The 27,261-nt window shown below is 38.6% G+C and overlaps 1 protein-coding gene across 7 annotated transcripts in view; it reads left to right on the top strand.

The window, feature by feature from the left end:
* ENAH (ENAH actin regulator) overlaps positions 1–27,261 on the top strand; it is a 91,893-nt gene that overhangs the window by 50,324 nt on the left and 14,308 nt on the right. For 5 of the 7 annotated variants that reach the window (XM_050314822.1, XM_050314823.1, XM_050314821.1 and 2 more), the window contains 7 exons: positions 5,817–5,901; positions 20,452–20,771; positions 21,985–22,785; positions 24,571–24,878; positions 25,138–25,283; positions 25,679–25,733; positions 26,012–26,060. In XM_050314822.1, the coding sequence (XP_050170779.1) occupies positions 5,817–5,901; positions 20,452–20,771; positions 21,985–22,785; positions 24,571–24,878; positions 25,138–25,283; positions 25,679–25,733; positions 26,012–26,060 (1,764 nt within the window). The remainder of the gene's footprint in view (positions 1–5,816; positions 5,902–20,451; positions 20,772–21,984; positions 22,786–24,570; positions 24,879–25,137; positions 25,284–25,678; positions 25,734–26,011; positions 26,061–27,261) is intronic. The other 2 variants (XM_050314826.1, XM_050314828.1) reach the window with 2 other exon arrangements.

The raw sequence follows: 27,261 nt of genomic DNA, 5'->3' as shown, positions 1-27,261 counted from the left end.
AGATTTTTACAGTAGCTAATCCTGATTAACTAATCCTGATTTACATATCAAAATATTGACCAAAAGGAGTTTTAACTATTTATTACAAAGTACTTCCTTTTCATTTTAATTGCAGTTAGGATTATTGAAAGCATCATCAGTGTTGGTTGTGGTATTTAGAAGTAAAGGGAGAGTTTCTAAGTTATACGAACTTTTAAGGGTTGCCTGTATGGTGTTTCTGATTTTCATGGTTCTTCAGAATTAGTGGTGTATCATGTGAAAGCACTAAATTTTTTTTTTAGGTGAACAACACAAAGAATTTAATTAAAATTTGGTAGTTGGTCTAAACTGTGTGGCAAATATAAAGTACATTAATTTGTGGATAAAGTATTGCTTAATAAATATTGGGGAATGTCAATATATATTTTACTCTTGAGAGTTCATATTGTTGTCTTAAAAATATTCCCAGTAGAAGTTGTAGATAGATTAAATCTGCCTTTTGGGAACAAGGTGTTTTCGTAAAAATCATGAACATAGTTGTGGAAACACAGCTTTGTTAGGCTCATTTCTGTACTATTATACACCAGTAGCAACAGTCATCACCTATAACATTGTTATTTAAACAAATCCTCTCAGAACTGGGGTGGGGAGGGAGGAGGGGAAGTAGTAAATATTCCACAGTAGATGGTACTGATATATTTTATTTCAATAATTGCTAATTTAAGTTTGTGATATTGTAGCTTCTTTAGGCAGCTGTAGTTCTCTACTGCTGAAGCTTTGTCTCTGTCTCCCCCTGCATGAAAGGACAGCAGAGGGAAACTGGAAGCCTGCTGAAGGTCACCCAGCACACTGGTGCTGAGCCAAGCCTGGCACCCAGGTTATCAGCACCTGGTTTCTGAGGCTCTGCTGGCACTGATAGGAGGCTCTGCTGGCATTGATAGGAGGCTTACCTCTACTTAAATTCAAATGTATTTTAATGAATGTTTTTGTTACTCTCGCTCCCTTTTATTATCTTGATCAGGTAAAAGTACTTGTGGAGTGAAATGGAAAGTATTTCCTTTAAGTATAGAGTGATGGCTAAATTAACTCAGCTGAAGGTAGTTACAGAATGGTAAAAGTGTAAGAGGAAGTAGGTATTTGAAAGAAAGGGAAGACTTAACTGGAAGATGATTCACTCAGAAGTACTAGAGAACAGTTTTGTCACTTGATAATGCCCTAGTTTTTGGCCATCATAGTCTTACATATAAATCCATAATGCAAGTCAACGTCTCGAGAAGTAGTGTGGCTTTGTTTCTGCTGAAGGCTGATTAGCAAGTCTCCCCAGACTTTGTTGTGTCATGTCCTGGAGCAGGACAGGCTCTGAATGGGAGGAGGAGGAGGTAGGGACAAGTCAAAGAAGGTACTTCGCCATAATTGTTCTTACTGCTCCCTGCATAGATCTCTGAAAATCCTGCTTTCCATTTATTCAGAAAACATTTAAGCATTTAGTGGAACACTTTTTCCTAAGTTCTTATATTCTCAGGCAGAAATACATCTTAGTGGCTGTGGCTTTGAACTCTTGCCTGTGGTCTTAGCTTAGCAGGTATACTCAAACTGTCCTTGATCAAAATTGTCTCTGAAGATTATAGTTAGTACAGTTATGTTTATATTCATGTATAAATAAACTTGCTGTTCACTTTCAGTCTTTGAAAAGACTTTGAAAAATCAAGTCATACTTTGATTTTGATATCAGACCGCATAATTGGAATGTTGCTTAGTTTTGGCACTAACAGTGAGAAAGGAAAGAGTGGAAACTCTTAGTTACTGAGTTGTTTATATAAACTTTCTCTGGAGAGAAATTAGAGATCTTCACGTCAAACTAAAATTCTCCTGTGTGATAGTTGACCAACTTTACTGGATCTATTAAAAAATTAGAGTTTTTTCTTTTAATGCTCTACTCTGAACAGTACAGTAATTGCAGGAGTGAGTTTTTTTGTATGTGTTTGCTTTCTTGAACCCTAGGGCATGTGAGGTTCTGAGAAAGATTTCACGTGATCTGAGTTTCAGCGGTCCCCACAAAAACCATTTCACCCATCCTTATCTTACCTAAGCCTGTCCAGCCAAATGAAAATATACCTTGTAACTCATTGTATAACTTGTAGTACATGTATTGTACCAATCTTGAAAAGCAGATACTTGGGGGTTTTTAGGGCTATAGGAACATTATGTCCCCAGTGTCAGCCAGGTGCTGTGTCAACACTGATAAGGTAATGCAGGTGACCTTAAAAGAAGTGGGGTAGAGTGTGGTGTGAAGCTCCAGAACAGGCAATGTAATTGAAAGACTGGAGGAATGGAGGAACTCAAAGGCATCGAGGGAGGAGAAGCCACGTGTTTCCATCTCCAGTTTGCTAATTATGCCTTTATAGGATTGTGCAACTGAAATTGATTCAGCTTTTGAATGGAGATACAGGTAAGATGTCAGGGCTGAAAATGAAGTTAAGGAGTTTGATAAACTACAGCTCTGGTTGTGGTTTGAAGGGGTGGTGTTGGGGATGCCTAATTTGATTAAAGCATCCCCCAGCAGTCTGTTGTTCTCTGAGCTATGCCAGCATAATTGTCTGTGTGACTACATGAAGAACCAGAACTGGCAGTGATCTAGCTGGTAAAAATGCTTCATGCAGGCTTTTTTTTCCCTGGGTTTTTAAAGATTTTTAGACTTCCAGTCCATCTCTCACCATGCAGTTGCCTGAATTGTCATAGAGGAAGGGTGATGTGATGCAAAGGTGAGAATAAGCTGAAAAACAGAAAGCAGTAAAACTGGAAAGGCTACTGAACAAATTAGTATGAAATTATATCCTCTGTCTGTCAGAGTGTGCTGCGGAGTGCACCATCTGTGCTTTCTTTAGAAAAAGAAAGATGTTAGGTTTTCCTTAAAACTCAGAATGAATAGACCATTCAGCCTCGTCTCTTACTTGGCTTGTACTGATTTCTGAAGATTAAGTGATCCTGTAGAAGGATCAGACTTTTTTTTCCAGGCAGTATCTGTATTTCTCTTGGGAGTTGATGTTTCTGTAATATCTTGACATGTTCAAAAGCCTCTGAGAAAGCTTTTTTTATTAGCTAGCTACTGCTTATTTAATATACCACCTGCCTCACCAGCCAGACAAAGAAATGATGGTCTTGGCTTACTGCAATAACTTTTCTAAGATAAAATATACTTTTCCACCTGGTATGTACCTTTAACTTGCCAATGTCCATTAACATGGTGGTTGTTAAGAATCTGTGCTTGCAGAGAGAAATTTGATGAGAGATGACTTGCTAGCTAAACTTTTCTTTCTTGAAAGCCTTTTGATACACAGAAATTGCATCTCCTTACAGCAAAATGTGTAAGAAATACTAGAACCACCAAGTTCATTGTCAGCAGGTGATTGTGTTCTGCTCTCTTGCATGTACAGCTATGAAGGAAGGGCATCAGTGGAGTAGGTTGGCCAAGTTAACTCTAACTTGGCTTGCTGATGGTTGCCTTCAGCAGAATTGACAATATGATTTTCTGGCAGACAGAGCTCTGGAATACAGTTTGAGGCTACAAGAACAGGTTTTCTCATAGCTAGGTTGGTTGGAATAGCCAGTGCAAGTGAAGCTGGATGGTTGGTTTCTGGAGGGGTTGGCTAAAGAAGAGAATGGGAGCACACCGCTAGAAAGGTTGTAGAGTGGTGGTCTGTGTTCAGGTACTGCAGCATGATAATACCTTGTTCAAAAAACCTCTGTTAAATACTCTTAAAGATTAAATGGACAGAAGCTTGAACTTCTCACTTCTGCTGTACTTTTTAGTACAAGAAATGGCTGGTAAATGGCCATAGTATGACTATTTCTTTTTATTTCTGTTCTTTGCTGTTAATTTTTAGGTCAGTGTGTTTCACACTGAGAAATACGAGGGTTGTTTCACCATGTATCTGATTCTTAAAGTGTTACTTGCAGTTTGCACCTCAGACTGTGAACCTTGACTTACTCCGAGGATTCTGTTAGGCATGGCAAGCAGTAGTGGTGTATGTGGCATTTCTAAGCAGCAGCACAGCTGCTGCTGGACTGTGACTACTTGTAAAAGTCCATGAAAGGCTGCAGCATGGTGCAGGCAGCAAATAACCCAGCTGCCTGCGAGCTGCAGTCATGGTTTTATGGGCCTTAAAGCCTTCCACCTGTCAGACAGGGGAGATGAGAGGAGAGCATGTGCCTTACTGTTTTAAAGTTTTAAAAGTTTTAAAAAAAAGTTTTAAAACTGCAAAGTTTTCCAGACGAGCAATATGACAGATGTTTCTACTCAATGATAATTTAATTATTGTTTATCATTGCAATTTAATATTTGGCATTTAAAATAGTATAGATTTGTGTCTGTGGATATCTCTTGGAGGTACTTCAGGCAAAAATAATGCATCGAGGGCAACATCATGTCATTGGGTACATGCTGAAAAGCATAAATCAGGAAGACACCACCTCTGTAGTGCACTACCTGCTTTTATCTTCCAGAAGTAAGTTCCTGCATTACTTTCTGACTGTAGGATACGCAGATAGTGTACACTTCTATAATTTTCAGGATTAATTGTCTTTATGGCCACAGTGGACACAATACTATGCTGTTCTGAGTAAATGAACCTTTTTGTATAGCCTTTAAACAGGGCACTTGTTTGCCTGTCCTAGATGTGTCAGTATATCACATATGGTCTTCACATGGGTTTGGATGACTTTCACAAGTTCAGATGGGAAACAAATTCTACATTTTGGTATTTGATATAGGGGCGACCTCATTACAAATCCATTACTGTAACTAGTTTGGTGGAATCTCAGCAAGAAATTACTGTTTTTCTTTGGGATATTTTCAGAATTTGACACATTTTAATCTTTTTTAGTTCTGCTTGCTTATAAATTCCATAATCTTAAGTGTAGCTATAGTCCAGATAGTTTACTGGTTTAGTGCCCATTTTTACTGGAATAATGCATTCTTGATCCCCTGTATTCCATTCCACACTTCGTCTTCTTCACTTCTGTTAATTCTTTTGAAATAATTCTGTGCTGTAAATACACTTGAGAAAGATGGAAAAGTCTTTTCGTTTCTCAATGTACATATACATATTTCATTTCTAAATACACATATACAGTTATTTGAAAGTTGTGTGATTCAGAATTGCCCATCAGTAAAAACTGAAGATGAATTTGCATGTCCTTCTCTTTTGCATCTCATGTGCTTAGCAGAATTCACAGTTTGTACATTGGTTATGTGCCTCTGTTCCTTTGGACCCGGTACTTACATATCCAAAAAAGAAAGTCTTTGATCCAAGCTGATGAGCTAAAATCTGAGTAAATTTTGGTGTGACCTGTTGAAACATACTTTATCTTCCTTCTCTCGATGTGGTGATAAGGTTCTGATGGTTTTTTTCTCTCCTGTTCTTTTTTTTTTTCTTGCTTTTTTTTTTCCTCTTCCCCTTTTCCAGTGTTCTATTTAGGTGAGTGTTTTAATTTTTTGAGCCCTTCCTGTTCCTCCAAGAATATTTGTTCATTGTTTTAAGAAAATATCAGACTTGGAGTGCTTTTCAAAGCTTTTGTCAAATTCCATCATATATAAAATCTGCTTTGCATTTCTGTGAAGCCTTTCCATCTATGTGAAATAAATTCATTCTGTAAATGTGTGAGGTAACATTTGTTGCAGTTTTTATTTGCTATATTATGTTTTTGAGCTTGTTTGGCTTAAAAGGCAAAAGCGAACAGTTCTTAAAGTCATGTGGTGGCTGGCCTTTTTCCTTGATTATGTGCTTTTCTGCATGGAAAAAATTCGAACCATTTTTATGGTCTGTCTTCACTTTTAGGTCCTACATTGCCTCGACAGAATTCACAGCTTCCCTCTCAAGTGCAAAATGGTCCATCACAAGAAGAATTGGAAATCCAGAGAAGGTACGGTAATAAAAGTAAACAGCTGTTAAATTCAAGAAAGTGGTACCACCTAATGATGAGAAATTAAATGTCAAGGACTTAGAATTACTCTCTTGCATTAGGGCAGCATTTGTATGCGTGTGGTTTTCCTTAGTGCAGCTCGGCACTGTAAAAACTTTGATTGTAGCTGATCCCTTGTTCGTGCTCTCCACCCATTCAAACAATGCAACTGCTGTTGGCCTGTCAGGAAAGAGCTGCAGATCAGAGGGGAAGCCTTGGGAGGTTTCACTGCTGTCATTTTCAACCAGACTAATTAATTTTGCAGTGACTTTTGTGTCTTCAGTTTTTGACACATGCTTATAGAGAAGAAAGCAGCAAGCAAAGAAGGAAGTTTTAACCTTTAGAAACAGAGAATTGAATCATCACAAATGACGGCTTTTCTTCCTGAATGTGGATGCACTAGATCAGAATATTCTGTTGGAAGTCTTGTTTACCTTCATTTATATTAGTTAGCAAAGAAACCTTCCTTTTTTACTTCTAGTGTATAAATTTATGTAGCCTTTAGTTGTTCAAGTTTCAGCTGTAGCAGTATTGGTTATATCTTGTGCTGCCTTCAGTGAGCAGTCTGTGTTCCCCTGACCTGCTGGCACTCCTCCAAACTAAGCTGTTCCCTGCAATGTGAAGCCACACTACCCTGTCCTATGCCCTGTGGGATATTTTTCAGACCCATAACATTTTTAACATACGGGGTTTTTTCCTGTTCCTTTTATTGCTGTGTATCAATGATGTGCCCAAGTTCTAGGAAACTCTGTAGCTACCAGATTCCCTCGTTTGTTTTGTGGCAATATGGGTTAGGGTTGTAGATTTAGTGTGTGGGATATGGGTATGTGAAATGGCAAAGTCTTGTAGGACGGTGCTGTTAGACTGGGTTAAATGAAAACAGCAAGACCTTGGGCTGTCTCAAGCATACTGCCTGTGGTGCAATCCTGGATTGTTTTACCATCAAAATACTCCCAGGAGATTAGCTGTTCCCTTCCTGAAGGGATGTTGGGAGCCATTTAGGTCACATGCAGTACAGATGCAGGGAACAAGATCCTTGAATAAATGGGAGGTGGTCCAGACTGATAGTGTAAATGCACCTAATAGCTTTCTGTGGTAACTGGAAAAAGGCTTAAACATGTTTGGGTCTAATTGGCACTGACGTTTTTTCTGTGTTGATATTTGGCACTTTGTTTGTTTATGAAAAGGTGAGCATAACCAGATTGCTAATTTGGGAATAATATTGCAGGTTTGGTAAACTAGTAAATAAAACATATTGAACAAAGTTTTGACATCAAAATTGGTCATACTCGTCCATCTTTTTTCTGCAGTATGTTCTTAATGTGAGCAGGGATCACTTTATCTGAAAGTTACCTTGTTTAAAAACAAATAACAAGAAACTCATTATAAATTTGTCTGTTTGATGTATTTATGTAAAAGTTTGCTGTCATAGTAAAGGTCTTTTATGTCACTTCTTTAGACAGACTTTTTAAAAGCTTTTTTTCTTTAGATTATTTTTTTTGTTCTATATTAGTGGCTTTTAGTATTTTTATTTCCCGTCTGTTCCTTTAGAAGGCTGTATTAACTGAGATTTCTAATGCTGAAATAACTTTCAGGGAAGCATTGTAGATAGGCATCTCTTCAGGAAAAAGTACTGCCCTATGTTAAGAGCTCTGCAAGTCTCTTGAAATTTTTTGTATGTAAAGGACATATTATCAGATGGCATTCTTATGGCTTCATTTCTCATTTGATCAGTGTGCTCTGATTGTTTTCATCTAATGTAATGGCCTCTTTGAAGTCTGGACCTGGTTTTGATTTGGTTTTTTTCCTCTAAAAGAAGATGGAGCTCTGGAGTGTTTACTCATGCTGCCAGCCAGATTGTCTGTGCAAAGACTATGGGTATTGTGTCATTAAGCTTAAGAAGAACATGTAATTTTGTTAAAACATTTCACAAGTCCTTCTTCAGTCTTGTTACTGCTGTAATTACATGGTTTTAATGAAGGTCAATTAACTCTAAGCTCGAACTTCTCTTCTGTAGTAACTGTCTTTCAGCTTTCAGACTGTGAGAACCACAGACTTACTCCCATAATGTAAAGAGTAGTAAATAGTTGGGAAAAAAAGGTTTAGGCATGTATTACTTGTAACATATCTATGAGTGACATTTCCAATCTCAGTAGAGGGTAAAGGCAGTGTGGGCAGAACTGAATCCTGTGGGGAGCACTAAGGCTACAGGGAATGCACGAAATGGGAATAAATGTTACTGCGTAGGAAGGAACATGGGGTTTGTGATAGATCAAGAGAAAGACTGGCTTTGCTAAGTCTGTGGCTTGTGAAATATGTCTGTTGGATGGGGGTTTTCCTTAAAATGTGGCTTGATAATCATTAAGTGCTGCTCTCGTATCCCTGCCCTTAGGTGTACCTGGATTTAGTAGTGTTTAACTGACTGCCATGTTGAGTGCAGGAAAATTATTTTTTGAAATTATTCTAAGCTGGAGAAAAACATCTGCTTGCATGAAAATTAAAGTTGGAAAAGGGACCCTGTGGAGGTCTAGTCCAACCCTCTGCTCAAAGCAGGACTAATTTCAAAGTTAAATTATGTGGCTTGTAGCTTCAGGGTTTTCCTAGGCAGAAATAGAAACATTTCTTCAGAAGTATTTTGCCAAAGGACTGACCAGTGAAGAGCGGCATATTAAAGAGAGCTCTTCAACAGATCTGATGTTTTCCTTTGCTTTTGTAACCAGTGTTCAAGAATCTTGGGGAAATTGGGAACTGAATGAGATCATTCCCAGCAAAAGTGTATTATTTTGGTTCAAAGATTCTTCTTTATTTTAGCAAGGATTTAGATGCCTTACATTTTGAGTAGAAGTGCTAAAATAGTAATATTACTTTGCTTATTTTGCTGCAGAGCTTCTTACTTGGATGCTTGCATTGCTTACTGTGCAGTGAGATAATTTCTAAATCTACAAGGACCAGATATACAGTCTAAAACACCGAGGTTTTTATGAAGCCAAGATTACACATAAGGTGTAATGAAATAATTTTGTCTGGTGAATTGATACCTTTGTTACTCTCTTTTAAGAAACCTTAAACACATGGTTTATGCTTTCCCTCTCAGGGAGTACTTGAAGTTAACTGTAATTTTCCTTAACTTGCACTCACTTAACTACAGTAATAACAAGCTTTAAAACGCTCCAGCTTCTATTTTTGATCCTCGAAACTGAAGGGATATTTTGTTATGAGTTGTTTTACATTTTGTCAGCTTGGTGGTCAGGCAGTGTTTATGAATTCCACCGATTGATAATGAGCCAAGTTGAGTTGACATATGTATTTGTTAATAACTTCAGAGTTACTTAATGTCAAATACCATTTTAAAATATAAGATTAGTTCATGGCATGCTTGTGTGTGCTACTCGTGCATGTAAATTTACCTTCTCTTCAGACATGGTAAATATATTGTCAGGAATATGAGTCATTGAGTTGGTATCTAATATGACACTTGGGAATTTAATGAGTTAATGTTTATAAATAACTTCAAAATCATCACTGCTTCATAAATAAAGAGACCAAGAACACCAGAAACAGAGAAACTGTATAGATAGTCAGGAATCATGAAGGTGTACAAGCCTCCTGTTGTCCTTCAGGGACGTAATGGACCAAAACTCGACCGAATTCTTTCGTAAGTACTCAAAAATGTGAGAAGCTTGCAAAACACAACAGCAGAATATTGTTAAATACTTCAGGTTTGCTTACGATTTTAATTTGTTTTGTGGATTGGGTTGACCCTGTTGAAGAAAAATTGGTGTGTGACTGCTAGAAAATAGTGTTGATATGGTGTGGGGTTTTTGTAACATCTTGTGGAAGGCAAGGGTAGCAGTTTCTTAATTACCAATAGACTCAGAAGAAAGATATTTATTTTACAGATTAAAAATATTTTTTCAGAGTTAATTTTGATGTTAATTTTATAACTACAGTAGAAGAATCCCCCCCCCCAATGATTTAGTAATTATTACATATATAATTTCTGAGCTGTTTTGAAAACATGGACATAGTGAAAGAAAAAAACCTGCACCCCCTAACTCAGTAGTAATGTAGCTATAGTAATTTGAAAGAATGAAAGCTTGCCCATCACTTTCTGTCCCTGGTAGCCTGATTTCTACTGATTTCCTTCAGCCTGTAACATTTTTCCTACTTTGTGACCAGATGTAGTGTTTCCAGTTTTCCTTTGCTTTTGAAATTCTACCATTTATCCAACAACTTATTTCAGGAAGTAGGATTTCTTTAAAAGGCATACAGATTGATTAGATTATAACTGAGCAGTCAGTTCTAATCTGAGATATGCATGTGATACAGTAGTTGGATTTTTGGTTCAGGGTTTTCAGAGTGGTCAGTAGAATACAGTTGTATGATTATATTGTGTGCTGTGCGTGTTACAAAATCCGTGTGAAGTTTGCATCCCAGAGACATGGTTTAGATGGAATCAGCCTAAGCTGAGGGTTTCCAGTAGATCAAAGTTACGTCAGCGTACACTTTTCAAACTGAGCTTGCTAAGATAGTTTAGAGTCTGCAGCCATTACACTGCATACTAGGACAGGAGACAAAAGGAGACCGAATCAAGACCAATCAACTGGTTTTGTTTTTGTCATTGTAAAAGGTTAATTTTTTTTTTCTTGCCCTCAAAAGTTTCTTGAAAGCAGAGTTGAGTTGTGGTGTAATAATGACTATTTTCCTTTTTTTTCCCTTTTTCTTAAAGATGTGTCATTTTCCTTCTGTTTGTCGTAAGGTTTTCCTTAGTTCTGTCAAGTCTAGTTTTCAGAGACTTTACAGGCTTTTAAGGAGAGGTGTAATGGGTGCTGTCTGGTTACAGCACTGAATAACTAACTGTACATGCTGGTTGATGTTAGTCTGTTTAGCAGACTGAGAAGAGCACTCTTGCATTAAGCAGTCTTTTGACTCCATTGACAAAGCTGATTTGAAATCTTATGCTTTTTGAAAAATATTCAAAATATTCAGTTCTATGGTTTTCTGTTTAATGCCAAATGTGTAATTTGGATTAGGAACTGGTCTGTATTTTTCCAGATTTTTAGTTATTGTCGTTCACTTTCATGAAATTGTGTTCCAACTGTACTCACTGGAGTATACCACTGAGAGGGAGTTGCCAATAAAAGCAGACTTTTCTACTACTGAGTTTCTTATTTTTTTTCTAAAACTGTATGTACACAGGTGTCTTCCTGCAGTCTGGCTTCTGCCAGGAAAGTTCAAGTGCTCTGTTAGTTTAGAGAATATATTGAAAAGATCAAGGTGAGGGAAACTAGGCTTAATGAGCTTTGATCCAAGAGTATTATAGATCCCTTTGTGTATTAAAATTCCTGTATCTAATAAAATTTAGTTGCCTCTCCATGTCTTTATGGTGGTGGCTGGCTACTAGTCTTTGCTTGACTGATAAAAGCTAGTTCTTATTACTTCCAACTAATACATTTTGAGCTTACAGCATAAAACCTTCTTATTAAACCTTAAATCCCTTTAGATCAAGGAAATGAAAGCCTGTTAGTTTGACTTTGGTCCCAGATATGACATAGGACACTAAACTGGACACAGATAACATTCTCTTCTGCAAAAGCAGAAAGGCTGTTCATGTGATATTCCTGGGTTTTGGTAAAGCATTTAACAGATACCAAGAGGGAATTTCTTAGTTAATGTGGAAGAGAGGAGGATTGCTGTGCAGGTGTGTGGAGCACAAAAACAGGCATCAACAGGACCAGCAACAATCAAATTTGTTCTGATGTTTTGGTGAACAGAGCAAGTCCTTGATGCTGATGCGAGTTGAGGTACGTGAGAATGAAGGAGAACAGGAGTTGTTTGATCAAAATGGAATGAGAAATAGTTCGTAGTAGGTGTTCTGGTTTTGGAGGGGGAAGCCGCCAATCTGTAGACTGTACCAGTGTATGGGGAAAATCAAATTGACAGTGGAAGTGTTACATGCAATGGTGATTAATCAGGAGAAAGCTGCCTGAACATTGGAAGTAGCTATAATGACCTAGATTTGCTTAGTGTTTCAAAATCATGATACATGTAGTCAATTAATTGCCTTTATAATTTGGCATTAAATGAAGCATAAGGTGTTCTTTGATACAAATTAAAAACAAAACAAAACAAACCCCCAAACCAACCAACCAAACAAAAAAAATCCATCATTTGAAACAGTCTCACCTGTCACTGCTGTTTAAAGATCCAAAGGTCTGTACCACTGTTCAGAGTGGCAATAATTAGTAGTTTCAGAGCATATATATAAACTTATTTTACAAACCCTGACCTTCAACAGTCAGACTTTGCAGATCTGCAAAGTTTCTGTTTCTTGCTCATTGTATCAAGGTGGCTAGGTCTTGTCTGGGCTTCTCTTACATGATGTGCATTTTGCTCAGGTAGAAGCTGTGGGGACTATCTTGAAAAAAAATAAAGCTAACTTGGTAAGAGTTTTAGAGCATATAGCAAGAGTTCAGTTTGGGAAGTGAAGTTTGTGCAACTGAGATTGCTTAGGAAAATGCGAAGAGGTGAAATATTGATCACTTCTGCTGAGGTTATGTTACTGATGCATCAGTGTACTTTTTATTCATAAAGATTCTCAGTCTCTGCGGACTCTGCCTGTGTTTGATGTCCGCACAGATTGTATATTTCCAAGATTTAGGCTATATTTTCTCTCTGTAAATAAATTACAAAGTTTGGGGGATGGTGTGTTCATTCCATGGTACATAATGTGTAGGCCTTGAGATACATATTCAGAAAGTTTGCGTGACCATACAGGAGAGTGAGCTCTGTGGTAAATGCTGAATTTTGGAGTGATGAATAAATATTTAATGTTAAAGATGCAAGAGCAAATTTAATGTCAGTACTCTGTTTTTATTATTCAGTTAAGTTCCTACAAATTTGGGAGGGCCATAACAGACATACTTTTCCTCTCCTGAACTTATGCAGAAGATGTTCAGGGGATTAAAGTATTAAAAATCAAGCTAGCAGCTAAGTGCAAAATAACATGTTAAAATGCCTTTTTTTTCTTCCCTATAAATGCTTTTAATTGATAAAGTAACTTGGCTGTATCTACTTAAATTGATATCCAGAGAGTGCATACAGTTCCTTGCAATAACAAGGTAGCTGCTCTTCTGCAGAGAACAAAGTGCTTCAGATGGAGCTGAGGTCACCCTGCATCTGGTGCTGGTGCCTCCAGCTCAGCCACGCATTGTGTAGCCTGTTTGCAGCCAGCTGCTCTGTTTGTGGCAGTGACTCAGTGGTGGGAGGAGGAGAGCCATCATGTGAGATGTATTCTAGCAAGTAGTGACTGTTGGATTAGATAATACTATCTGTGCCCACATGCTGGGCCTTCCAGCATTTTAGAATAAAGCTCAAAATGTTGCTGCCTTGTTTATTGCTCCATAGACTGAGGCAAGGTTACAGGAGTTGGTGCAAGAGCTTGGAGCAGCCCTGAAAGCCTGGATATACTGAGACAGCTCAACTGGTTCAAATTGATGACTCCAGGTCTAATTATAGCCAGGGTTACACGCTTTTAGAACTTTAACATAGTAGTTATTCCTAGGTTCTTTGTTTATGTTGGGTTATAAAACTTGAAAATAAACATAGTGAAGCACAGAATGAAAGATGTATACGTTGCTGAATTCTATCATATAATCACATTTGGTTTCTTATACAGAATGCAATACAGCTAGCAATAGTGTAGCAACCTTCATGTTGCCTTTTGGGTGTTATCCTTTTGTCTCTCTTCTGCCATACCATGTTTGTTTTAGAATAAGTAAGTTTAGAATAAGTAAAAGCACAAGCAAGAAACTACTTTTTGAAGAAAAGCAAAAAACACCTCATGGGTGGGTTTTTTTAACCTGAAAATCTCCCCTCAATTTTATGATTTTTAATTCCATGTGTTGTTTTTTTTTAATGACTCGATTGATGGGTTTTGGTGTTATCTTTTAATACACCAATCTTATTAGTGCTTTTTTCCTCCCCCATTTCTTCTTGTTGTTGTTGTATCTTTAGGCAGACAAAGCAGGGGTAGTATTCTTACTGATCTTTCTGAGTGATTTGATGCCCTGCTTTGACGTCAAGTTTTTCAGCCAAGAAAGAGTGGAATATGAAATTGGTGTGTACATAAATGATGATTAACAGCTGTCAAATACCATGTATTATCTGCCTGCAGCTGACCTCTTCACTCAATGCAGCAATTACTTCAGTCAGGTCTGTTCCTCAAGATGTTTTGTTTTCTGCAGGCTTTGCCTTGGATCTTTGTTTTCTACAGTGACTTTTAAAATTAAATACTTCAAACCAGTTTCTGTTCATCTTGGAATGTCTATCAGCTCAGTGCCTGCTGAATTTGGATGTGATACAAAGATGCCTTTGTCTGTACTGTGCATGGAAATACCTCTGTTTTTAATGTATCTGACTTTGTGGCAAGAAGCCTTCCAGGTTTGTGACTGAACTCTGTTATTGAGGTTGATATGTGGGCTTCTCAGTGCAGTTTCCTATCATCTTTTTAGGAAAAAATTTAATGGTTTGATCTCACTTCCAAGAGCAAAGCAAGCTAGTGTTAGAATCCAGAAGATTTATGTGAATGTACAGCAAAGTTTCACTTGAGGAAACAAGGTGACCTGCCAGAGCAGGGAGCTCTTTGCTTTTGCAAACTGTTTCAGCCTTGGATTTGTTGCTCGTAGATTTTTTTTTTCTTGGTGCCCTTGTGGCAGCAGCTCTGTTTTTTGACAAAATGGGAGTTGCTTAATTTTGGGGTGGACTTGCTCTGGTGAAAGGACAGCCTCGCTACATACTGAGACACTTGCAGAAACTCTTCTGCAGATGACCAAGATATGGAGGCTCAGATGTGAAAAGTATTGCAGAAAAGGACAGTTTCTCCCTGGCTATTAAGTCTGTTCTGACACAGAATATGGTTTTACCAGTTTCTTAATCTCTGTCAGTCATTTCATCTTCAGGAGCAGAAGTTAAAACAACTGCCTCTTCCCTTCCCCCTCACCACTATAGATCAAAAGATAATGGATAGTATTAATTTGAGAGAGCTTCCTAGTTGTCTTTCACAACACACTGGTTTCTGAATGTAGTGGTGCTCTGTGCTAAAGGCATAACAGAAAGGGATCTCAATGTACATGTGTATTTGGCTCATTTCATAGATCAAGAGCTGAGACAGCAGCAATCCTTAATTGTTATACCCTTTTATGATCTGACTCAAGAGCAAGCTAGGAAGGCTTTCTGTGTACCCCAGTAAGGAAATAACCTGCAATTGTATTTTGCAGTTGTCACGTAGGAGAAATTCTAAGTGCTTTCAACCATCACAGATGTGTGTTTTTTTCAGCAGAGATGCAACAGTGTGTGCTTCATTCTGCTCATTGCATTTTTCTCCATGTGTTATTTCAGTAATGTAGCCGTGCTCCTGATGCTTGTCTGCCCAAAGAACTGCAGGATTTAGGCAGATATTAAGTCACAAGTTAGTATAGTAAATTTGATTCTTTCTTCATCCTCTGGCAGTACCTCCCAATATCTCCTTCACTGGACAAAAGTATAAGGGCAAGAGGGGAAATAATTTTGAAAGCTGATGCAGTATTAAAGTAATCTAATATAAAAACAGCACAACAAAAAAACCCCAAACCAAAACAAACAAACAAAAAAACACCCCACAAACAAACAAACAAAATCCAACCCAAAATCCAAAGCCTCCACCAAAACTCCCCAAAGTGAAGTTTCCAAAAACGCTTTTGACACGAAATTAATTAAAAACCATGAAGAAAGTTTCATGAGTAGGATCTGTGATAAAGCTAGCAGCTACTCTGAGTTTCTGAAGTTGACCCTCTGAATCAAAACATGTGTAACAGTACCTTTGTGTGACTGACATGCTGTACAGTTTTGTAAATTAGCTCTTAGATTTAGTAATTCGCACTTCTGAAACAGTTAGAATCATATTTCCTTGGCATAATGAGCATTATCAGACAACTTTCTGGGGCACTTTTAGTACCTCTTCATCTTTTTCAAGAGTTGTCCTGGTGGCCAGGTACTGTGCTTTCTAAGGCTGAAGGATTTTCATGTATTGCTTTCACAGTGTTCTTGAACTACCAGTCTTGACATTCAGACATACTTTAATTGATGTGTGATGACTCTTCTTAATCTAGTAATGCTTTTGCCTAATATAATTTTGATCTCTGACAAAATTTTAAAATAAAATTATGCTATATCATGCTAACTAAATGAAACCAAGGGGGATTTTAATGCAAGTAGTTTGGTTTCTTTTTTAATAATCAAATGAGTTTTTAATCCTTTTAAGCAACAACTGTAAGCAGTTGTTAAGCTCTATTTTGTAGTTTACAAAATTCTTCCTTGCTCATGAAGATGTGTTAAAGCAACTTAATTGCATTACTGGTAGACTGATTTTCTGACCTGTGCACCTTTTGGTTTGCTGTTCAAAAGGTTTGTTAAAATTGTTAAAATTACAGTAAAAATGTAGTGGGTTGTGAGGTGGGAAAGCATATAGAGGGCTTTTTGTTTGTTTGTTTGTTTGTGTGGATGGTTTTTTTTCATTTTCCTGGCTGACAATAGGATGGTTCAGGAACATAGAATGAGAAAAAATTATGCTCGGTGATGCTCTACTTAATCTCCTATCCTGCTGCATGGGAATTTTGTATGTTTGCAAGGTATTTTGCTGCCCTCTCTTGGCAGAGCATTTGTATTGTAAACACAATGCTCAACTTGCTCATAATTGTTATTTCTACATTTCAAAAACTGATTTTATACCTTTTATTTTCTGTAAAAACTGAAAATGATGATTCTTTTACTAAAAACTGAAATGTTAAATACTGAATCACTCAGTATTTATTAAATAATCAGTATTTTTTATTCAAATCCTATGTGGATGAAACTGGTTATCTCATTGCCTTTCATCCATATCTCATTAGATAGCCAATACAATTTAATTGTGTTGATTGCTGATATATTTTGCTTCAGAATAAGTTTAAATAAGTACTTAAGTGCATTTTTTTATGACACGAGGGTGTTGTGTGTCTTTATAGCTCTGTGAAGAGAAGAACCCCAGGAAAGCTTCAGGAACGTGTTAAGATGTATTAGGAGAATCAGTCAATCCCAAACACACAATTTGTTTTAGGCATAGCTACATCTTGAACTTCAGCTAAAATTGCACACAGTTACATGTTGTATAAAGACAGAATATTCCTTTATGTACACTCTCATCACCAATTCTCCCCTGTATATGGTACATAATATACACATGTGCACTTACCCTGTCACTAGTTAGAAAAGCTTTAAATAAAACCTGTCTGGGCCAGGGCAAACACCTGGAATACTTCTCTCTGCTACCCTCCCATCCTCTGGGCATCCCTTGGTTCGACAGGTTCTTGTGCATGATGCCACTGGTTTTCTAAATGTCTTCCCATGGTTACTGGTTTTATTCTAATTCTTTCTTTGAATCACTCTGGCAAGGAGTTCCATAGCTTATCTGCCTGATGTTCAGAGGTGCTCTTTTCTTTTGAGCTTTGCTGTTATTAGTTGCATCAAGTCTTTCCTCTCAGCTGTTGTAATAGGATGTCCTCATCGCTCAGGATTTTGTAGAGCTCCAATTGTCTTTTCCAGAATGCAGAATTTCAGCTTCTTTAATCATTTTTAAGTGGAAAGTGTTTGGTACATTTGATCATAGTGTTGCTGCTCTTTGAATCTTTTCAGTTCTGCTGTTCTCCCCCTTTTGATGCGGGAACAGAGATTCAGGGTTTGTCAGGCAGGATGGTGCTGTTTTCTGTACTGCTCTGTAATCCTTTCCTGATGTCTAGCATCTGGTTTATGGTTTTTTGAACAGAACACATCAATGAATGGATGTTGTCATAGACCTGTGTGTTGTAACTCTAATACCTCACTCCTGAGTCAATAGTCAACTCAAAGTCCAGCGTTTTGTATATGAATTTAGCAGATTTCCCCTCTTTCCCCTGCTTCACTCCAGTTATATCTCAGTTGAGTTTTATTTGCCAGGTTAGTTGCAGTTGGAAGATCCATCAGTAGTTCGTCATAATCAACCATCATCCTTGCTATCTTAAATAACTTAATATTTTAAGCAGCTTACAGAAGAGCACCTTGCTGTTTCTTTTCCAAGTTGCTTATGAAAATATGAAATAGCAGAGCTCTTGGTGTGGCTTGTGGCAGAACTGCCTTGGTGATGCTGCTCTTGTGTGAGGAGTGACCTATATTGAGGTTCTGTTTCTGTAAAGAAACGAAGAACTTAAGCGAGAAGAAATTTTTTGGCAGTTACTTGATGTGTTGTTAAAACCCAGTGAATTGATACTTTCTAGTATGATAAACTAAATATAACATAAAATGTTTATAACCCTAAATGCCGTATCTGCATTTTAGTTTTAGCATGAGCAGAGTATGCATTTATAGGTAGAATGTGCTCATTTCTGGCAAATGAATGAAAAAGAATGAAGACAATAAACAAACCTACTTTGGAGTCTGTCATTGTTGACTTCTACTCTGAATAGCCTTTTAGCAACAATCATGTGCACGTTCACCTTTCCTTTAGGAAAAAAGAGCTGAATATGAGCAAGCCATGATGAAAACTCTACTTTCCTTAAATAATAGATTTTATCTGAGGGGGAAAAGAGCATATAGTAAAACTGGTTTTGTGCAGTAAAGGGCAAGCAAAAATGTAATGTAAGAAATACTTTAATATCTCTTTTGGAACTTACGTTTCTGTGCTTTATATTACATTCTCTTAATATTTTATAGAAATCCTCTATGGGTTCCAAATATGTATGGGTCAATCACCAGACTTTTTAGTGGACTTCAGAGGCTAAAAATCAAGCATTTAACAAGCTGAGTTGCAGCTCTGGTTTCATAGTGACTGCTGTTACAGCTTTCTTATATGGGAGAACAGGAGCTGAGGGAAGGACTGATCAAGGAGCAGAACTATTTTACTGCTTCTGAGGATGGTGGGTAACAAGTTCAGCAGGGAAAAAGTCCTTTTGCTATGCATAATTCCAACTTTATTGCTCATAGCAATTTTAAGTTTCAATATTTGTAATTTATTTTTGTTTATAAAGGAAAAACACTGGTCTGAAAAAGGCTGGACTTCAGTTGTAACAGTTCATGGGCTAGAGTTTCCAGTTATGCCAGTATTTTCTAGGCAAGGAGTGAAACAGGTGAAGTTCCCTTCATTTTCAGAATTAGGTTTGTATGACTCTACCCATTCAGTAGAGCATTACCAGTGACCTGTCCATGAAAATTGCCCAGTGGTATAGTATAGAAAACACATATCTAATAGCTTGAAGGTCTCCTTTTTACTTTATAGTGAAAAGCTGGCTGTGCTTTGTATTTGTTGAGAAGCTTCAGTTTGCATCTGAAGCATGGAAGAAAAAATGGCTGTATGATTTATATACAAGGTTGTTTTTTTTTTAAGTAAGAATTCAAAGAGAACAACAACTAATAACATTTTCAGTGTTATGTCCTGACAGGAACATACTGGCCACAACTGGGAGGATGATGTGTCTGTTTTTTGGTTTAGCAGTGAGTTATCCCCAAGAGATGAAAAATCTTTGAAAATCAAAAAGGTGTATTTTAGCCAACTAGGAAGATTTATTTGTCTTAAAAACAAACAAACAACCTAAAGAAAATGTAAACCAAGTTGAGGAGAAAGAATCAAAAAGGTGGTATATAGCCTTTCCCACTGTATTTTTGCAGGAAAGTCCTTTCAGCCAACCCAGGGGTTTTGGCAGAGACTTTTGCAAGATTCGTCCTTACCCTTAGGAAGTTCTTTATATTTCCTCTGCCTGGCTTACACTTGTCTTCCCCCTCTCTGCTTTCCTTTGCAAAGATCCCATGAGCTGGAAGCCCTGCCAGCTCCCTGCAGTGTTTCCTTGGCTGCTGCACCCTGGATTTTCTTTGACCATGTCCAGTTTTCCCCCTGCCTTCAGGGTGTTCTTGTGTTGTTGCCAGTTAAATTGTATGTGTGCATAATGCTATAGAAGTGGAGACAGATGTTTTGATGCTTTCATAAAATTTGGATATGTATTGGCTGACTAGTTAATCCAAAAAATGTAATTTATGTGGGGGTGGGTTTTTTTTGATGAGTATTTGTCTTACTACTGTTTCACTGTGCTTTTATTCACTGCTTCAGGTATAAAATACCATGCAAAGAACAAATGTAACTCCATATCCCAAAAAGGGAAGATTGTATCAGTAAATTAGCAGCAGCAGCTTTCTATTCTTACTTCTTGAAAGCTGTCTCTCAGAATGTTCAATTAGTTAAGAGGAAATTGGATATGTGATTCTTTTGGCTGTAAGCGTAATAAAACTCTTATCCAACTCAGAAAAATGACACATAGAATTACGAATTGTGTGTAGGTGCAAATGCTGTGCTTTTGTTTTTGCTGGTGCAAAGATCGTTGATTAGTTTCTCTTCGTGTCCTCTTAACAGTTGCTTCATATTTTTGGTGTTCGCTTTGCAGCTTAGTCTTTTTCCTTTTTTCACGATTGTAGACAGTTGCAAGAGCAACAGAGGCAGAAGGAGCTGGAACGGGAGAGGCTGGATCGTGAACGAATGGAACGGGAGAGGCTGGAGAGAGAGAGGCTAGAAAGGGAAAGACTTGAAAGAGAGCGCCTAGAGCAGGAGCAACTGGAGAGAGAACGGCAAGAAAGGGAACGGCAAGAGCGCCTAGAAAGGGAGAGACAAGAGAAGGAGAGGCAGGATCGAGAAAGACTTGAACGACTTGAACGGGAAAGGCAAGAAAGAGAACGACAAGAACAGTTGGAAAGGGAACAATTGGAATGGGAAAGAGAGAGAAGAATTTCAAATGCTGGTAAGAATTTCAAAACCTGAGTGTATTCAACTACCGGGCTACTCTTTATGTGTTTTGGTGATGGAGTGTGAGAGAAGCAACAAAGGGCAGTGAGTACAGCTGTGTAACAACAGGCTTCTATTTGCTGGAATTCCTGTTTTTTTTTTTTTTTTTTTTTTTTATGGCAAGAAGTCTAAGAGACTTTCCTGTCATAATTTTCCATTAACCCTGAAATAAATTTTTTTGCACTGTTTGCTCACTCCATTGCTGTACTCTCTGATTGCTTGAAGAGCTCGAAGCATATTGGACACCCTCAACATTGGTTAAAGTGTGATGAGTTAAACTTTCTAAATACCTTATCATTGCTTGCTCTGTTCAACAAGATGTATTCACAGTGCATAATTTGGAAAAAAAACCACCCTAAGCACGCCAGGTTGAGTGTGTTTACTTAGAAGGTATGTACCTATATAAGGCAAAGTAATAGTGGAGAAATGCTTCTCAGTATGAAGTCTGGCTTAATTTATCATTGTAGTAACATTTCAGTGAAATGTATTGTACATGCTTGTAGATAAGATAGTGCAGTGCCTGCGGAAATGTATCCAGTGATAACTGAAAGCTTTCTCATTTTGGTAATATAATGGAACATTAGTCAAGTGCTTGGTTGTTCTTTAGTAACAAACTCAATTTGCATAAGTCAGCTCGTGGTAGAAGTCAAGGAATACTGTGCAAGCGCTAATCACTTTAGAGCAGAGGATTTTATGGTAGTTGTGTTCCCAGCACTTTCAAGTTTGCGATGGAGCTTTTTCTGGGGAATAGAAAGATGATACTTGCTGCCTATGGTAGGAATTTTGTTAGTGGAGCTGAAACAAATGTTAAGATCACTACACTTGCTTGCAGTTTGCAACCAAACAAGAAGATAAAAGCTGATAAAAGACTGATTACTCAACCCTGTATCTAACTCATCTCACAGATGGGATTTGAGAAAACTTTCTCTGGAACATACTTGTAAATTCAAATGTTGGCACAAAAATAGTTGGTAAGATTTAAAAGCAGCTGTTGATAATATGTAAAACTTTCCTAACAGTATTTTCACTTGTGCCTAATCCTCTGGTACTAACTGTAGTCTACATTTATACATTTTGTTTGAATGCTGGTTTTGTTGCTTCATTAGCTCCCTTTTCTCTTTCTCCTTTTTTTATCCTGCCTTTGCTGCTGCTTTCCATCTTCTGTCCAGCTCCATCTTTCGACAACTCCCCGTATAGCACTTCACTTCCTGAATACTCCAGTTGCCAGCCTCCTTCAGCACCTCCTCCATCATATGCAAAAGCAGTCTCAGCACCAATGTCAGAGGCCACACCGGAGTACGCTGTAGTGACTTCTGCACCACCGACTTCCACTCCCCCTACACCGCCTCTAAGGCACTCTGCATCACGTTTTGCTACATCTTTAGGCTCAGCTTTCCACCCTGTTCTCCCCCATTATGCTACGGTTCCTCGTCCGCTGAACAAAAGTTCTCGGCCCCCTTCTCCTGTCAATGCCATGGCGACTTTGCCTCCAAACACAAAGCCTGTTGCCTGGTCTGCGCCCAGTTTTGCCCCCCTCCCCCCGTCTCCTCCAGTAATGATAAGCAGTCCACCAGGCAAAGCTACTGGTCCGAGACCTGTCCTCCCAGTGTCGGCTTCTAATCCGGTGACCCAAATGTCCACGTCTCCCACGGCTCCTAACGGGCTTCCTGAAAACCTGGCTTATCCGGTTCCTTCACCTTCTACCTCAGGTCCAACGCCGCCTCCGCCACCTCCTCCCCCCCCACTGCCTTCCTTTCCGCCTCTGTCACTCTCTGGACCTCAAGCTTCTCCTTCTCCCAACTCCCCGAATGCCTCGACTCCCTCATCCAAGCCTAGTGTTCTCCCTTCTCCCTCTGCAGCTACCCCTGCCTCTGTTGAGAACTCTCTAAACTCTGTGCTGGGAGACTCCTCTGCTTCTGAGCCAGTCTTGCAGGCAGCCTCTCAGCCGATTGAACCTACGACCCAGCAGGGTAAGGCTTTCTGTTATTGCTACTAATGCGCTAAGCAGGAACGCAGTCGAAACCAATTGGTGTCAAAGCCCCTAAGTGCCCCCGGGCATTAATACAATGCTTCCAAAGTTGCAGTGATCTTAATACCACAACCAAATATCATTTGGAAAACTGGCCTAAGGGAAACTTGAAAGCTCCTGTGCGTAAGAGCTGGCGGTCTGTGTGACCTGTCATAAGTAAAAGTCTGATTTCTTAAGCTCTCACCTATCTAGGTCTGAGCTTGTCGAATGTTTGCTTGGTAAATATTGCACTGTAAGTTTATCTGGAACAAGGTGCTAACAGGCAGCATCGTTAGTTTCCTCATGGCAGCCAGCATAGAACAACGTGTGTGCGGCTTTGGACCTTAAGTGAGGAATAATTCAAATTTAGAAAGTAGTATGTATCACCTACAGCATTTCCTTTTGGACAGTGGTCGTATTTTGATACATGGCTGTTTGTGCACACGTATACATAGACAGGTTTTCCTGTGGTATTCAATCAGCGTAGTTAAAAAAAAGATTTCAGAGAGAAAGTTTGATTAAGCAGGTGATGGTCTTAATGGACACTCCACCAATATGACAGACATATGTGTTTTACATGGGTCTAAATGTCTTTGTTAACCTGAATCCTGCTTTTATATTGATTTAGGAGATTTAGATCTTTATACATGACTCTGCAGTAGCTGAGCTAAAGGGATGGGCAGAGGGGCTTCTGGGGGATAAGCAGCCTGTGGCTTCATCCCACACAAGCCATGCAGAGTAGATCCTCTTCATACTCCTCTTGTCTTAAATGAAGCTGTGAGCTACTCTGGGATGGAGTGGAAATAGGGTGAATGGCCTCACTTCTAGTATGGAATAAAAGTGTGCACTTGGATAGTGAGTGATGCCAAGAGAGTTTAAAAGGCTTTTGAATTTATGCAGTGGTTAGCAGACTAGGAAACCAGGCAGACTTGTATGTGAAATTCCTGCCCTCAGAGACTGCTTAAGATAGTTGTGCAGCATTTTTAGTACCTTATGGCAATTTGGATGAAATGGGGGGGGGGGATATGTGAGGAGCTGTTGTCTTAGTCACAATTTCTTAAATTCTTCTTCTAATAATAACACAGTGATCATCAGAATATTACTTCTTCAAAATACATTTTGTATTGGATATCAATGTGAATTTAAAGCATTAAGAGAATGATAGGTAAAAAATAGAAGAGCTTGTTTCCATCAGCTTGAAATATGTCAGTCTTCTAGCTCACTAGTTAGTGTTTGTATTAAATTATTAAAGTTGATTAGTGGAATGTTTTTTAGAAGAAAGATTTATATATAGCTCAGAAATTAGCATTGGTACTCAAACAGTTTAAGGGCTGAGATTGGGTGATGTGTTAAATGCTTTTTAATACAATAAAAAGTCACTCTGTGTTTAGCACCATGTGAACACACAGTATTGTTCCTACATGGTACAAAGCTCCTGCCTTACTTGACTCTTTGCCTGTTTCCTGATGTAAAGTTCTTCTTGGTCGCAGCACAGAACCTGACTGGAGGGGTTTCCTATCTAAATGTCTCTGAAGCTGTCTGATCTCTCATACTATACTATGCAACATTTTTAGTACACTGAATAAGAATGCTTGTCTTCTGCCGAAACTTGCAGTGTTTTCTTGCCTAGTATCTTACCAGTTTTAGTGTTTCATGCACTGAGCAAAAGAACCACCATTTCAATGGAAATAAGGTATTTCTTTTCTAAGTCCTTAATGTATTCTGTTTGTTTTCTCTTTGATACTAGGTGGTGTCCAAGGACCACCTGCACCTCCTCCTCCACCTCCCCTACCCCCTGGTCCAGCTCAGTCTTCAGTAGCAACCCCACCTCCTCCTGGCCCACCACCACCTCCTCCACTTCCACCTTCAGGGCCTCCGCCGCCACCACCACCGCCTCCTCCACTTCCTAGCCAAGTTCCTCCTGTTCCCCTTCCACCTCCTGCTCCTCCCCTCCCAGCCTCTGGATTTTCAGCGGGGTTTGTGTCTGAAGATAATCGCCCTTTAACTGGACTAGCAGCTGCACTTGCTGGAGCCAAACTTAGGAAAGTCTCACGGGTAAATATGATTTCCGTTTCATTTTCCAATTCCTGTCTCTAAATCCTGTCTTCCTGAACCGGTTGTAACATTTGTTCAAGATTAATAGCAGTATCAAGACTTTTTGTGTAGGCTTAATTCATTATTAAAAATACCATTACAAGATGTGCTACCAGCCCATCACATTCTTTGTGTCTTTCCTGTATGGGAACTCTGCTGATTTCATTAAGTCAGCTGTCATTCTGTTTGCACATCTGCTGTTATTTTGTGTACTATGAAGGGTGAAGACTCCTCCAGTTCAAGTGGAGGAGGAGGAGGCTCTGCTTCATCTGCTTCATCTAAAACAGACGGTGGCCGTGGAAATGGACCACTTCCCTTGGGAGGCAGTGGGTTGATGGAAGAAATGAGCGCCCTGCTGGCCAGGAGGTAAGGAACTGTTTCTGCTGTGCTCCAGCTGCTTAGTCATCACAGAGGTAGGATTTGGGGTGCCTGTTTGCAGCTGGCTAAGGATCAAATAAACTTTGGCTTGCTGATGTGGTTGCTTTCTGAAGTTGATAATGTTTCATGAATAGCCGTTTTTATTTGAGTGTAATCCAGTACTTCTGTGGAAGTCTTTGTGCAGCAGTAAGGGAGGGGATATACAGACTTCAAATTGCACAGTTGCTTTTGCCAGGAGTGTGTTGTCCTTCAAACTATTTTGAAAGTGCCTCTTTAAACACACTGATTTTCAGTTATCTATCAGGCTGTGTAGGTCTTTAATTGCAGTAAACTACATTCTTAAAGCCATGATGATCTTGTTAACTTTTTGTCTCTGCTTATAGGAGAAGAATTGCTGAAAAGGGATCAACAGAACCAGAGCAGAAAGAAGATAAAACTGTGAGTTGAGAAATTTTGTCTACTTCTCATTACTCAATAAAAAGATTGAGAGAGATTCAAATGGTGTACAAAAGCTGATTTATACTTTATTAAATATTGAAACCCACACAACCACTAGTTTGTAAAGTGCCTAGTGCTTGCACATTTTCTACATGCAGTTGAGAAGAACCATTTTAAATCTATATGAAAAGTGAAATAAATATTTAAACAGTTGAGATTGACTCTTGTGAATCTAACACTCCTCCTTCCTTTCTCTTCCTCTCCTCCATTTTAATCAGGAAGAATCAGAGTCTTCAACTTCTAAAGTTTCTTCAACAAGCACACCTGGTAAGTAGCACAGGTTATGAACCCTGGGGCTCTATAATGCTAAAATCTAATGACAAATCTCAGCAGCTCTGCTGAATATTGGAACCTGCCTCTTCTCCATAATTACAGCCTTGAATTTTGCTGTAGAAGGGGTCCTGGTTCAGAAGATGACTGATTAAAAGAATATAAGTGAATAAAGAATATAGGTGTATGGAGTTGAAATTCTTTATCCCTGATTCCTCTGCTGAGGAGTGCTAGGAGCTAAGTGTGTCCAGATGAAAATAACTGAAAAACTTAATATTGAGATACAGCCACTAGTCTAAAGAAGTTAGAATGCAAGGCAATAAATGACATAATACAAATCAAGTTTTTATACCCCACTCCCTTTTTTTTTCCCTCGCCTTAGAAGTTTACTTCATTCTCTTAAACACAGGGATGAATTTAGCCTTAGGGAAATTAATATAGGTCCAAAAGAGGGAAATGAAAGCCAGTAGAAGTGGTTCCTTTAATTGGTTGTGATGATAACAAGCCTCATCAAACTTGTTAATGTCAGATGCATTTGGAATTTAACCATTTCCTTCTGATGGAGAAATTTCACTTTGTTTCTTGATGTGAGATGCTCTGGTAATGCTGTGCCTTGTCACTGGAATGTGTCTTTAAAATGTTTTATGAGGAATGCTTAGCATCCCCATGACCAAGCTCCAACCATGGCAGAAGTTACTCAGTTTTTCAGATATATCTAAAATCCCACTAAAATAACTCCTGTGGCAGGACAAGTCCTGTGGACTGGTGTATAAAAATAAGCTGCAGAGTTATTACTAGCACTGGCAACCTTTATTTGGCTGGGTCACAGACTACGCTAGCAGACTTCTGCAACTCTTCTCAGTATCTAGCTGCATCCCAGAGAACTTTCTGGGCAATGTGAGACTCTGAAAGGGCGTGTTTGCCTCTCTGCTTGCCCAGCTTAGCAGAGCTGAGCAATATGAAAGAAAGGGAACAAACTCCAAATCTGAAATATGGACTGATCAGTAACACATCGAACTATGTAATGATAGCAAGTATTTCACACTACAGAAAGACTGTTTTAATTCATGCAGATTGTAAGGAATGAAAACCTGATCCATGAAGAATGAAGTATTTGTGGTGATAGGTATGTTCTGAGGAAGGGCTTAGGCAAGACCACTGAAGGAAAAAAACTATTCCTGTTTACCATGCAAGAATA

This window comes from Myiozetetes cayanensis, unplaced genomic scaffold, assembly GCF_022539395.1.
Source record: "Myiozetetes cayanensis isolate MyiCay16 unplaced genomic scaffold, myiCay2020 scf2-11, whole genome shotgun sequence".
Taxonomy (NCBI): domain Eukaryota; kingdom Metazoa; phylum Chordata; class Aves; order Passeriformes; family Tyrannidae; genus Myiozetetes; species Myiozetetes cayanensis.
The sequence above is the reverse complement of the archived record's forward strand: the minus strand, read 5'-3'. Positions and strand labels throughout refer to the sequence as shown.